The sequence below is a fragment of the Petaurus breviceps genome, unplaced genomic scaffold (assembly GCF_028583685.1).
Source record: "Petaurus breviceps papuanus isolate PSGF00001 unplaced genomic scaffold, PetGlider_PUasm1.0 187, whole genome shotgun sequence".
In the NCBI taxonomy this organism is placed as follows: Eukaryota; Metazoa; Chordata; class Mammalia; order Diprotodontia; family Petauridae; genus Petaurus; species Petaurus breviceps.
This window is the reverse complement of record NW_027185799.1, coordinates 24,754,277-24,768,028: the sequence shown is the minus strand read 5'-3', so window position 1 is coordinate 24,768,028 and position 13,752 is coordinate 24,754,277. Positions and strand designations below refer to the sequence as shown.

The window sequence follows — 13,752 nt, the reverse complement described above, 5'->3', positions numbered from 1 at the left end:
GTTTTCAGTCCTGGATGATGATGATTGGGGAAATCTTCATCTAGCCACAGTAGAGAAAAGGGGTAGTCTTTCAAATGAGACCTACCCAGGTTAGCTAGGTGGCACAGTGGATAGAGTGCTGGGCCTTGACCCATGAAGACTCAAATTTTTTTAATTCAAATCTGGCCTAAGATATGTACTATCTCTGTGACCCTGGGCAAGTCACTTAACCCTCTTTACTTCAGTTTCCTCATCTGTAAAATCAGCTAGAGAAGGAAATAGCAAACTACTCTAGTATACTGATCAAGAAAACCCCAAATGGGGTCATGAAGAGTTGGACACAACTGAAATGACTGAACAGCAACTGGGCTGATGGCTCATGCCTGTAATGCCTGTTACTGGGGGTGGTTGATTGTTCTGGGCTAGATGACATAGAGAGACCCAGAATCTAGTCCACTGTAGTATGGGTGTGCTTGTGGGTGTGCCATTTACCACATCCCCTACCCCTTCCTCCACAAACAAACTGAATGAAAGCTGAGACACAAAAATGGGGGAGCACTGCATGGGAATGGGGAAGGGAAAGAGAAGTAGCATTTATATCATGCTTACTATGTGCCAGACCCTAAGCGTTTTTTATAAATATTATATCTCATTTGATTTTCCCAACAACCTTGTGAGGTTGGTGCTATTATTATTATCCCCCCCACCCCCTCTTTTTTTTTAAAGTTGAGAAAACTTAAGCAAATGGAGGTTAAGTTGCCCAAGGTTATACAGCTAAGTGTTTTAGATCAGATTTGAACTCGGGCCATCTGCACTCCAAGCTGAGTGTTCTATCTACTGAACCACCAGCTTTATATTGGTTCATATTGTAGTTCATTTTGAAAGGAAGTAATATGAGAAAAGTTTTGGAAGATTATTTGAAGCCAGTTTGTGGTGGAATTTGAATGATAAGATTATGAGTTTATCCTTTATTTGGTAGTTAACTGGGTTTAAATTGTTTTTTGAGTAGTTGCATGAGATAGAGAACAGTGTACCAGGAAGATTACTTAAGTAGTAGAAGTGAGAAATCAGTGGAGTGGATGGACTGGAAGCAAAAATAGCAATTTAGAAGTTTATTATAGTGTCTAGACTAAAGAGATGAATCATTTGAATCAATGACAATTTATGAATTTATGTCCTTTTAAAAATCTTTAGACTATTTTCATCTTTCTTACAGGTATTGCACCCCAAGATATTTAGACTATGAAGATTTGGAGCGCAAGTATTGGAAGAATTTGACATTTGTGGCACCAATCTATGGAGCAGATATCAATGGAAGCATATATGATGAAGTATGTCTGTTCTTGTACATAATGGTTTTGTGAAAGACCAGTTGATATTGTCCTTTTATTTTTGGCAGTTGACAAAAATGATTTCTCTTTCTTCAGTTGGTGCTCTGTCACTAAAAAGATACAAGATATGAGGAAATAAAGAAATCACTATTAAGAGTTTTGCTGTTGAGCATCTATACCAAGTGGTGACTAGGCATTATTAAATAATCTTGAATTAATTATCAATATTACTTCCTTTTAATCAATTATTATTAAAAGTATTTGGCCTTCATTGTGTGATCTTATTACTATGAAGTATTGACCGTTTGCAAGATGAATTATGTGTTTTAGGTCAGAAGTGTCAGCTATGCAGGGCTGTCTGCCATAATTCTGGCTTCCCAAAGAAGAAATTAAAATGTAATTGGGAAATGTTTAACAAAATAAGTAAAAACATAGTTGAAAATAAATGTTAATATGTGGTTTTCTAAGTCGTTATCTGCTGTAGGGATCCTTTTGTATGATTTAGTAGGCCGTCTGAGTTTGACATTATATAGAGGTTGGGCATATGATGATACGTTAGGGGAGATGAAGAGTGACATTTTGAAATTAGTGTTTATCATTTTCAGTTACTGGTATTATTGGTTCTCTCTAGGCAAAGCAGTTGGGTGTGTATGTTTGTTCAAAGAAAGCCTTCTCCAAAATAGATTTGAATGTTATTTCCTGAACACTCAAGCAGATCTGTTTTGGTCCTGGAAGGAAGGAAGCATAACAGCTATATGGAAGTTACATAGAAAGTAGGAGCAGAAAATTGTGGCTGCTTGCTACAGTTGCTGTGTGTATGTGTATGGGATGCAGTTTTAAAGGAGATCTCTCTTCAGAATTTTTTTGGGTAGCTGCCATTTTGTGTTATCTCCATTTTTGTTGCATATGACCAGGAATGAACAGATTTAAGATCATTTTCTTTTCTTTTCCTTTTTTTTTTTTTTTAAAGCAATTGGGGTTAAGTAACTTGCTCAAGGTTACAAGGCCAGTTATTTTTTGTGTGGGTCTTAAATATCTGAGGCCAGAACCAATTCTGGGTCCTCCTGAGTCCAGGGCCAGCGTTCTTACTCACAGAGCCACCTGGCCGCCCCTAAGGTCATTTTCAAAGTTGTTTGAAATAAAATACAGTGAAAATATCTCACTACAACAAATGACAATTTTTGGAATTAAGTGCAGCTTTATCCTTTTGTTTTTTGTCTCTAAATCATAGTACATTTGTGTTATTTTGAAAGAATGTTCTATTTAGTCTTCAAATCTCAGTTGCTAAAATCAAATGAAGACAAGCTATTGGTTTTTAAAATTTTTTTTTCAAGTTGAACTTTTTTCTTAATCAAATGCTTTATTAACTTCTAGTTTACATCATTCATTTCCGCCAGATTTTGAGTTACAAATTTTCTCCCCATTTTTTTCCCTACCCACCACCCCAAAATAGCGATCCCACTGGATATCCCCTCTTCCAATCTGCTCTCTCCCATATCTTTTCCCATACCCCCTTCGACTTTCCAGTAGGGCACAGTGGATCTCTATGCCCCAGTGCCTATATGTCTTATTTCCCAGTTACATGTAAAATAATATTAATAATAGAATATATATATGTATATATATATATAAAATATTTGATTTTAAAGCTTTGAATTCCAGATTCATTCCCTTCCTCCCTTGTCATGCACCCTTACTGGGAAGATAAGCAATGCAGTGTAGGTTGTACATGTATAGTTATGCAAACATTTCTATAGTGGATATATTGTAAAAGACTATATTTCCCTCCATCCTATCCCTCTTCCCACATGTTCTATTCTCTACTTTGATCCTGTCCCTTTTCAAAAGTGTGTGCTTCCAACTTCCCTTCCCCCCCCAGCCTTCCATCATCCCCCCTCTCATCCCCTTCCCCCCTACTCTCCTGTAGGGTGATATACCCTATTTAGTGTGTATGTCATTCTCTCCCTGAGCCAAATTCAATGAGAATAAGGTTGACCCATACCCTTTTGCCTTCCTGTTCTTCCCCTCTGTTGTAACAGTTTTCCTTTGCCTCTTGTATATGAGACCAATTTACCCCATTCTGTCTCTCCCCATATCCTCTCATTATATTCCTCTCTCACCTCTTAATATCACCTTTTAAGTATCATCCCTTCCTGTTAAATTGGTCCTGTGCCCTCTATCTATGTATACCCATACATACATATATACACATTCATATATGTATTCATAGGCCTATATACCCTCCTATATAGACATATATATGTATGTATGTATGTGTGTGTATGTATATTTATATTACCTTCAACTATTCTCTTTGAGAAAAGTTTCATCAGTTACAATTATCGTTTTTCTTTGTAGGGATGTAAATAGTTCAACTTTGATAAGTTCCTTATGATTTCTTTTCCCTGTTTACCTTCTCGTGCTTCTCTTGCTTCTTGTATCAGAATTTCAGATTTTCTTTCAGCTTTGGTTTTTTAATCAAGAATGCTTGAAAGTCCTCTTTTCCACTGAATGACCATATTTTCCCCTGAAACATGATACTCAGTTTTGCTGGGTAGGTGATTCTTGGTTTTAATCCCAGCTCCTTTGACCTCTGGAATGTCATATTAAAAGCCCTTAGATTCCTCAGTGTGGAAGCTGCCAGATCCTGGGTTATCCTGATTTTGTTTCCATAATATTCAAATTGTTTCTTCCTGGCTGCTTGTAATATTCTCTCCTTGATCTGGGAATTTCAGAACCTGGCTATAATATTCCTAGGAGTTTTCTTTTTGGGATCTTTTTCAGGAGGTGATTGGTAGATTCTTTCAACTTTCTATTTTGCCCTCTGGTTCTAAAACATCAGGGCAATTTTCTTTGAGAATTTCTTGAAGGGTGATTTCTAGCTTCTTTTTTTGATCATGGCTTTCAGGAAGTCCAATAATTTTTAAATTATCTCTCCTGGATCTATTTTCCAGGTCAGTGGTTTTTCCCATGAGATATTTAACATTGCCTTCTATTCTTTCATTTGTTTGGATCTGTTTAACAGCATCTTGATTTCTCATAAAGACACCAGCTTCCATTTGCTCCAATCTACTTCTGAAGGAATGATTCTCACGGAGTTTTTGAGGTTCTTTTTCCATCTGGCAAATTTGGCTTTTTAAGGCATTCTTCTCCTCATTGCCTCTTTTGCCATTTGAGTTATATTAGTCTGTTTTTCAAGGTGTTATTTTCTTCAGTCAGGTTGTTGACTCTCATTTCATAATTTTCTTGCATTGTTCTCATTTCACTTCCCAATTTTTCCTCCACTCCTCTTATTTGGTTTTCAGAATCCTTCTTAAGGTCCTCTATGGCCTGTAACCAGCTCATATTTTTCTTGGAAGCTTTTGGTGCAGGAGTTCTGACTTCATTGTCTTCTTCCTGTTCCATGCTTTGATCCTTTTTGTCCCCAAAATAGGAGTGTAAAGTTGGGTTGCTCTGTTTGCTTTACTTCCTTATGTTGCTACTCAATTACTTGACTTTTGGGCTTTTTGCCACAGTAGGACTCTGCTACAAGATGGGATTTTTATCTCATGCTGGGGTTTTCTCAGCTGTTGGAGCTATTAGTTGGGTGCCCTTTCTGAAGCCTCTACATGCTTTGGCAAGCTGGTTGCAAATGCCAGGACCTCCTCCCTAGACAGCAATCCAGATCCTAGCAGGTTAAAGCAAGAGTGCTTTCCCCTGAGACTGGTCTCTTGATCCCCCTACTATCTTCAGGCCAGGAGCTTGAAGCTGCCATGTGATTGTGACTACACGGCCGCTGCACCTCAACCTCTTCTCTCCCCGTGGGCAAAGGCCAACCGTACTCTTAAACTACTGGATCCCAAAGTTGACACTGCATTGGTATCTCACTTTGTCCTTAGCATCTATGTGTTGATAATTCTGGAAACCACCACAGCTGCTGGTTGTCTGAAGTCAGTCAGGTCCACGCTGAGGCTAAAACCTCTGCCTTGTTTGGGGCTGGGGTCGGCTCCCAGAGTACTGCACTGGCTACTTCCTGTCGGCCTGCCGGGCTGTCCTTAGTGGGAGATTAGCTTCTCTGTGTCATTTTGTAGGTTCTGTAGCTCCAAAGTTTCTTCAGAATCACCTTTTATAGGAATTGGAGGAGGTGGAAGTGGGAGCCCTGGGGAAGTCCTGTTTCTACTCTGCCATCTTGACTCTGCCCCTGTTAATTTCAGGCTATTGGTTTCTAAACATATAGTTTTACAACAGCCTCATTATTTACACATTTTGAAAAAAATGGTTTAACACTTTGATCTTCCAAGATCCAGGACTTTTTGGATTCTCCACTGTCTATAATCCTGTTGCTGGAAAGACTCAAGACTATTGGATGATTGAGTTTAGGAATCCTGGACTGCAGTAGGGGTAAAGTTAATCTAGTGTCCTAAGTCTGACAACCAATATGATGAGCCCCTGAGAGGGCCATGAGACTTCTTGAGGAGGAATTAATTGATCCAGGTTGGAAAGAGAGCAGATTAGAAACTTCATCTTGATGGAACAGTAGGATGAGGTCTGTGAGTTGCTACTATACTTTCAGCCTTAAAAAGTTTGTGGGGACGGGTAGGTGGTGCAGTGAATGGAGCACTGGTTCTGGAATCAGGAGGATCTGAGTTCAAATCCACCCTCAGTCACTTGACACAATTACTAGCTGTGTGACTTTGGGGAAGTCCCTTAACCCCAATTGCCCTCCAAAAAAAAAGAAATTGTAAAAAAAAAAAAGTTTGTGAGATGCAACCCTTGATTCCTCTCCTTCCTCCAAAAAAAGAATTTTCATTGACTCCAGTAGTTTTAACAGTCCTGTAATTGACTGACATTTTCATTGCTTTTATAGCTACTGATTTATTTGATAAAAGTGAAATATTACTGTTATTCAAGGTAAGTAAATTAAAATATTAGAAAGTCACCTATGTTTGTTTGCCCTTTTAAGGTACGTAGAGGTTGCAAAGCTAAAGACTTATCTTTAAGAACATCTATTTTGACAACTTAATGTGGAATCTATTTGAGTGGGGAGAGATTTGAAGCAGGAGAGCTACCAACAGACTTTTGTAATAGTTCAATCAGGAGATGATGAGTACCTGTACCACCTAGTGTGATGTTGGTCTCAGAGGACCAAAAAAGGGTATATTTGGGAGATGATGCAAAGGTGAAATACTATGCTTGGCAACAGATTGGATATGGTGTACGAGAGAGCAATGAGTGACAACTTGGGTGACGGAAAGGATGATAGTACTGGTGCCTTTGATAGTAATAAAGAAGTTACGAAGAGGGGAAGGTTTTTGGGGGAAAGAGTGAGTTTAGCATTGGGCATGTTGAGTTTTAGATGCTTCTGGAACATCTATTTTGAGAAGTTTAATAAGGCAGTTTGCTGGAGACTCACTTGTTAGGCAAGATTGGAAGTTAGGGAAGAGGTTAAACCTAAATAAATAGGTCTGAGAATCATCTGCATAGCAATGATAATTGAATCCATGAAAAATGATGAGATCAAGAATCAATTAATAGGGAGAAAAAAGAGGGCGTAGAATAGAGCCTTGGGGACTCTAATAGAGCCAAGGTTAGGGGTCATGATTAACAAGGGATTTCAAGAATCCTCTCTTTTTAGCAGAATATATGTTTGAGCAAATATTTGGATTTCTGGGTTCTCCCTGACTTTGTGCTAGTTTTATGATCTGTCTCTAGGAACTTATCCATTTTTTTCCACCTATCCAAGTAATCTGTAGTGTATTCCTGTAATAATGTGACTTATATTTCTCCCTCCTTTGATAGTTATCCAAATTTGTTATACATTTCTACATTTCATAATGTATAAGTAATATAATGCCTTTATATGTTTCTCCTCAGGTTTTTATATTTTTAAGAAAGGTGAATACCTTCTTGAGTTACTGCCATGCTCTCCCTTCTTTTTGATCTATTCATCATGCGACGCATTTTGGCATTAGACTTGGGTCAAGCCAACCAAACTAAATCTGTCACACACAGGTCTTAAACAAAAATATTACTTAAAATACTAAAATTCAGCTTAACTTGAAATAAGGCAGCGTTTGAAAATATATGATATATTTGTTAGTAGCTTCAGAGATTAATAATATGCATTTGTGAATACCATCATTTTTATTTTGTCGAGGTCCCCATGGAGTATGACTTCATGTTGAATAATAATCACTTAATAGATACTGCAAGAATTAACAGAATGAAATAGGGGAAAGTAGTGGCTTTACTAGGAAAAAGATTAAAAAAAAGACTTTTTGAATTCTTTTGTGTTGGGAAGTTGATGCTATTACAATTTTAGCAGTATAACCACTTTTAATGTTGTATAATAGCTAATCTCAAGGTTCCAGGCCATGATCTTACCATAGTATCAAGTCATTTGATAATAGTTTCCAAAGTTCCATTTCCTTTCTTTCTTTATCCTTGTAAAAATTTTATTGCTTGTTTTTACTTCACATTCCCTTCTTAAGTCTCTTCCTTCTTCCCCTACCCAGTGTGTTATGCTTTGTCACTAAGATTATAAAAGAAAAACAAAGAAGATCCTGCCTGTATCCTCAAGGCTTTTGGAATAGATAAAGGGTTATCCTATTTATTTATACATTCAACTGTGAATTATCTAGGACACTAGCAAGTTACCCTTTGTGCTTCATATGTTAGATCATGTGGTTATACTAAATGATTTACTAGATAATTTCTAGCTGTAAAATTTTATCATTGATGATTATTATGAAATGTAAGGTTGTTTTTTTTTTTTTGTCTATAGTAAGGTTCATTGGGTTTTAAAGGAGAATCAGAATTATTTTAATTGGAACAGTCCTGGATTAGATCTTATCTACATTAAGCAGGGTATGGCAGTCTTTTAATAGTAAGACTCTGTCCTAATGAACTTTAAAACTTTTAAAGTTTTTCTTCTCTGTAATGATTTAGCTAAAATTGTTGTGTCCACCAGATGGTGCACTTGGGCAAGAAATAGTTTCAAAAGCTGCTGTTTTTACCAGCACTAAATTAAAAGTATTGTAGGAATCCAGGAGTTTCTAGGTTGTATATATGATCACATAGGAATTCTGTTTATCCTCACATAAGGAATTAGTTAGAAATGAACAACAGAGCTTATATACTTTTTGTATATAAGAACAAACCTGAAAATGTATGTATAGAACTAATATGTTTTTAGGCTACATTAATTGTACATTGTACATAAGGGAACAGGTCCTAATGTACCCTTTTATCCACATTAAGGATGTTATATTACATTTGGGGAATCATATTTGAAGGACCATCAACAAATTGGAGTTTCCAAGATGGTCATTCAGTCAATGAGGATTTATTAAGGGCTTATTAACTGTGTGCCAAGCATTGTGCTAAGCTCTTATACTATGACTCTTCCTGCCTCTGCTAGGATGAGGAGAGGAAGGGGACTTCCTGGGCTGCAAATGTCTCTTGCATATCTCCCACCTGATTTCCAGCCTCTTAGAGTGTGGAGTGGAGAGGTGGACACCTTGTTATTAATAGTGCCCTGGCATTTCATGCCTGGTCTCCAGCCTCCTATGGAAAGATGAAATATGTCATTCCTTCTCTTTGTTACCGTGTTTCCCCGATAATAAGACCTATCCTGAAAATAAGCCCTCCCCTTACTGTGTAAGATTCCTCTAAAATAAGCCCTCCCCCCAAAATAAGCCCTATTGAGATTGCTACCCCCCCCCCCCGTGAACCGCACGCTGCGCTCCGAGCTGCAGTGCTTTGCTTATTTGAATTTCCCCAGTGATTTGCTTATTGAATAAAGGTACATTTTTTTGTTCACATTTACCTGTTTATTAAAATTGCTGTCAATGTTCATTAAAATGAGCCCTCCCCTGAAAATAAGCCCTCTGGTGTTTTTCTGTCCAAAAAAATTAATAAGACAGTGTCTTATTATCGGGGAAACACGGTACTGAGGGATGAGGAGAGGGCACCATTTGATTCAGTTTCTAGCTTAATCTTGGGAAGGATACTATTACTACCCTTTTTGCTCCATGTTCTTGTCCTCTTACCTGCACTGCTCAAGGCTCTAAAAGGATTCTACCTTTAAGTCATAGTTCTGTTGAATTTGAAAAAAAATCTCTAAATTTTTCATTTAATGATCTGGTCATTCTGGTCACTCATTTGCACCCCAGTGATTCCAAACCCCTGTAGGTCATCATGCATTTTATATTCCCCATTTTCCATTCCCCCATTCCTCATTCCTATTCCTTTCAACACTCCCTTTCTTTCTCGAAGCCCCATCTAAGTGGTATACATCCATTTCACTTTGCTCTCTGGGATGCCTGATCCATTGGCAACAAACTTGCTTTTATCTTAAATCTTTCATTTCCTACTCCTTTCCTTTTCTGTGAAGACACAGTCTCCCTGGCCACACTTTCCAGTGCTAGCTTCACTTTCATTTATTCCCTTTGATTTAGTAGTCAAGGTGGGGCAGTTGGCATACTCTTTATTCTCTGTGGCCATGTGCTGGGGTCAAGAGTTTTCCATGTGTCCCAAAGCAATCACATCTCTCTGTACCAGCACAAACCATCTTCTACCTCCTACTACCAGCCTGATCTTTAAACTGGGAAGTGATGAAACTCTGGGGTAAAGAACAACCCTCCCATTATGATAAACATTTTCCCGCCTTGTCGTGTTCTTTATATCCCAGTGACTCTGATCTCCTATATATCATCATTCAAACCCCTCTCAATACCTTATTCCACTTGATTCCTCATTTATGTCTCCCTCAAAACCTCCTACCCCAAAGTTTTTCCTAACTCTACCCAGCTCTTCTAGTGTACGCTCTGACCTGCCTTCCCTTCGTCTTAAATCTTATCCTTTTGCACTCTTTGCGTCTCCTAGCCCCTGTTGAAACCTGGCTTCTCTTTGATGGCACGTCTCCCTGGCTACCCTTTCTGGTATTGATTGCACTCCACTCATTCTTGGTCAAGGCAGGGGAGTTGGAATACTTCTTGTTTCCCATCGCTACCTCCAGCTTCTCTCTTCCTTTGAGATTCATGCTTTTCACCTCTATCACCCAGTCAAAATAATGATAGCTGTTTTCAGCAGGAACCCTCCCCTCCCCCCCCAGCTCCATTCCTTCTTTGAGTTTGATGCCTGTGTTAAAATTTTTCTCTGTTCCTTAACTACAATCTTCATACTGGGGGGCTGCAACATAAAAATGGATTCTCCATCAAATATTCTAACCACTCAGTTCCTCAATCTACTCTTCTTCCATGAGCCACTCTTCTATCCTACCTCATTTAGTTAGACATAAAACTGATCATACTCTTGATCTTGTCATCACCCATAAATGTTCTACCACCACCATTCAATAATTCTGAAATCCTCTTATCTGAATATAATCCTTTCACCTTTATAGACTTTTCACCTTTCCTGCTGCCTTCCCCTACATAACTGGATTCATGGTCTAAGGACCTATAGTCCTTAGACCCCTCATTTCTCTCCTAGGACGTGTCAACTTCACTAATCACTATATCCTCTTCTCCCCATCTTGACTTCTTGGGGAACCAGTTTAATTCTATGCTGTCCTCCTTTCTTGAATTGTTAGCCATTTATTATATTGCCAATTTTGCTTAGCCAAGCTTCAGCCTTGGATCACTCCCAACATCTACTGTCTTTGTTCCTACACACATAACTGCTGAATAAAAGTGGAGAAAGTGATGCAACCATTCTGACTGGGTCCACTACAAATTTGCTATCTTTATATTGATTATTCTCAAATCTACTTGTCTTGTCCTAGCCATCCACTGCTTCTTCATGGGGTTTCCAAGATCCTCTTCTTGGGGCTTCCTAACCAAGGTATGGTTTTCTCTGAAGTCTTATTTCTCTTGAGAATTATTTCCTTTGGACACAGACCCTTGCAGGTTATTCCTGTCTCTGGTCCATGCCTACTGGCAATGGGAGGCTAACCTGGGTTATGGTTGACTTTGCTCCTTCCCTTCATCCCCCACACCTCATTGCCCTTGGACTTTTGGCTGAAGGGTCAGAACTGAATTCATATTTTGTGTAGTTCAAGGGTGGAAGAAGTGTTACTTTTGTTTCTCTCTCATTCCTGTCATTGTTCATCTTTCCCTTCTGTCTATTCTAGACTTTTATTTTTTGATTCATGATCATTATATAGTCTTTGTATTTGTCATAGAAGTTTCTAAGTTATCTACTTTAGTTTCCCTCATCCAAATAATTTCTATTACTGCCTTGTATAACTTTCCCCCCAGACCTCCTTTTTCTGTCATGCCTACCTTAGAAATACCAGTTCATGCAAAGTAGTAGAGAGGATATTGCCCCAATGCAGGAATTTTCTCATGTCCTTAATTATATAGCTCATTATTAATTTTTGCCCTCCCCATGGTTGTTGTTTTTTCTGATTTCCCCTTCTTCTGAGGCAGGATAAGTGGTGACTCTAAATACCAAATACCTATAGATTATATTCTTTATAAGGTCCTTGTCTCCTTTATAGAATTTATCTCCCTATGAGAGGATTCTTCAGCAATTGGCCCTCTTATCACTAAAACAAGATTTCCCTCTTCACTTTCAATCTCTCTTTTTGCCTTTACCCTTTTTTCTGTAGGTACTACTTTCTGAGAGTTTTCAGTTTTTTTTTCTTGATGATAAACCTTGGAATTAATTAGGTTAAATCATTTATCTCCCTCTATCTGTCTTCATTTGTCCTTCCACATTCTTTAGTCCAATGAAAAATGATGATTCACTTGTTGTCTGGTTATTGTCTAAGGCTGACTTGGGTGCAGCCTTTTGCCTGTCCAAGTTTTACAAAAGAAATACTTTTGTTAGGGCAATTTGTTCTATGTAGTTTGGATGCAGTCAAAGGACCACACACAAAGGACCTAGAGAGCCACATATGTGGCCTTGAGGTCTTAGGTTCCCCTCCCCTGGAAGAGTTTTTATTTATGGTGTTTCAAGTCTGTTTCTTCGCCCTTGTTTCCTTTTTTACTTTTAGAAAGAACTCTCTTAATGGCCTCTCTGTTCTTATTTTGTTATTGTTGTCCTTGGTTGCTTAGTTGTTTTCCCTTCTTGTGTTTTTATAGAGTAGGGAGTTTGAAAGATCAATAATTTCTTTTGGTCTGGTTTGATGATGAGAGATAATGAGTTCAGTATTATATATATTGCATATAAGATGTCTATTGTAGATATGGAGCCAAGATGGTAGAGTAGAAGCAGCAATCCAGTTGCACTCTTCCAACATTCTCCTCCAAAGAAAAAATGCCTCAAATCAAATTTAACGACAAAGCCAACACAATGTCAAGATGAGACATTTTTCAAGCTTAAAACATTTAGGAAATCAGCAGGAGAGGTCTGTGATACCCAGGTGAAGACCAGGCCAGAGTGGATGTAGCAGCAGCACCTTTCTTGGTACTCAGTGGCTGTTGCAACAGAGGCAGTTGTAGAAGCAACTTCAGGAGTTCTCAGTCCAGAGATAGTAAGGGGGCGAGACAGCTGGTCAAAAAGAGATTACAAGGGCCCCCTTGCTGCCACTGGGCACAGCTGGGAAAGATTGGCAACTCTATTACCTATCCCAGTTCTGAGTTTTAGTTTTGGTGTGAAGAAGACTAGCACTTTCTTGGTTATAGTTCCAGGGCCATGAGGGGCACTAGTGCTTATAGCTACATGGAAGTAGGGGGGCCCTTCCTAGGAAAAGACCAGAATGTAGACCAGGAGAGCAGTAGTGACCACACCTTTCCCCTAGTCATACCGACTTGGAAGCACTGAAAATTGAGAAATAGTTCTGAAAAGAGCACCATGAAAAAGCCGGAACATTGGGATAGGGCCTCCCCACTGTAAGGTAGGCAAAGCCTAACTTTAACATAAAATTCAAAGTCAAGAAATAGGCTAAAAATATGAGCAAACAACAACAAAAACAACAGCAGCAAAAAAGAATTTGACCATAAAAAGCTACTACTGTGTTGGCAGAGAAGACAAAGACATAAACTTAAGACAAACAATGTGAAAACAACTACAATTAAAGCTTTAAAGAAAAATGCTAATTGGACCCAAGCCTAACAAGAATTCCTGGAAGAGGTAAAGAAAGAGATAAGAGTGGTAGAAGAAAAAAAAGGAGAGTGATGTAAGAAAACTATAAAAAGAGAATTAACAGCCTGGCAAAAGAGGTACAAAAATATAATGAATAAAATAACACCTTAAAAACAGAATTGGCCTAATGGTAAAAGAGGCACAACAATTCACTGAAGAACAGAACTCCTCAAAAAGTAGAATTGACTAAATAGAAAAAGAGGTAAAAAAAAAATCTTACTAAATAAAATCATTTCTTAAAAATTAGAATTGGGCAAATTGAAGCTTGTCTAATAAGACTTTAATAAACAATAAAACAGTCAAAAGAATGAAAAAAGTGAAAAAGTGTGAAATATCTCATAGGAAAAACAGCTGAGAAAAAAGTAGTATA

General features: G+C 38.2%; 1 protein-coding gene across 8 annotated transcripts in view; it reads left to right on the top strand.

Annotated features, from left to right (window-relative positions):
• KDM4C (lysine demethylase 4C) overlaps positions 1-13,752 on the top strand; it is a 463,317-nt gene that overhangs the window by 92,462 nt on the left and 357,103 nt on the right. For all 8 annotated transcript variants that reach the window (XM_069090752.1, XM_069090754.1, XM_069090755.1 and 5 more), the window contains one exon: positions 1,196-1,310. In XM_069090752.1, the coding sequence (XP_068946853.1) occupies positions 1,196-1,310 (115 nt within the window). The remainder of the gene's footprint in view (positions 1-1,195; positions 1,311-13,752) is intronic.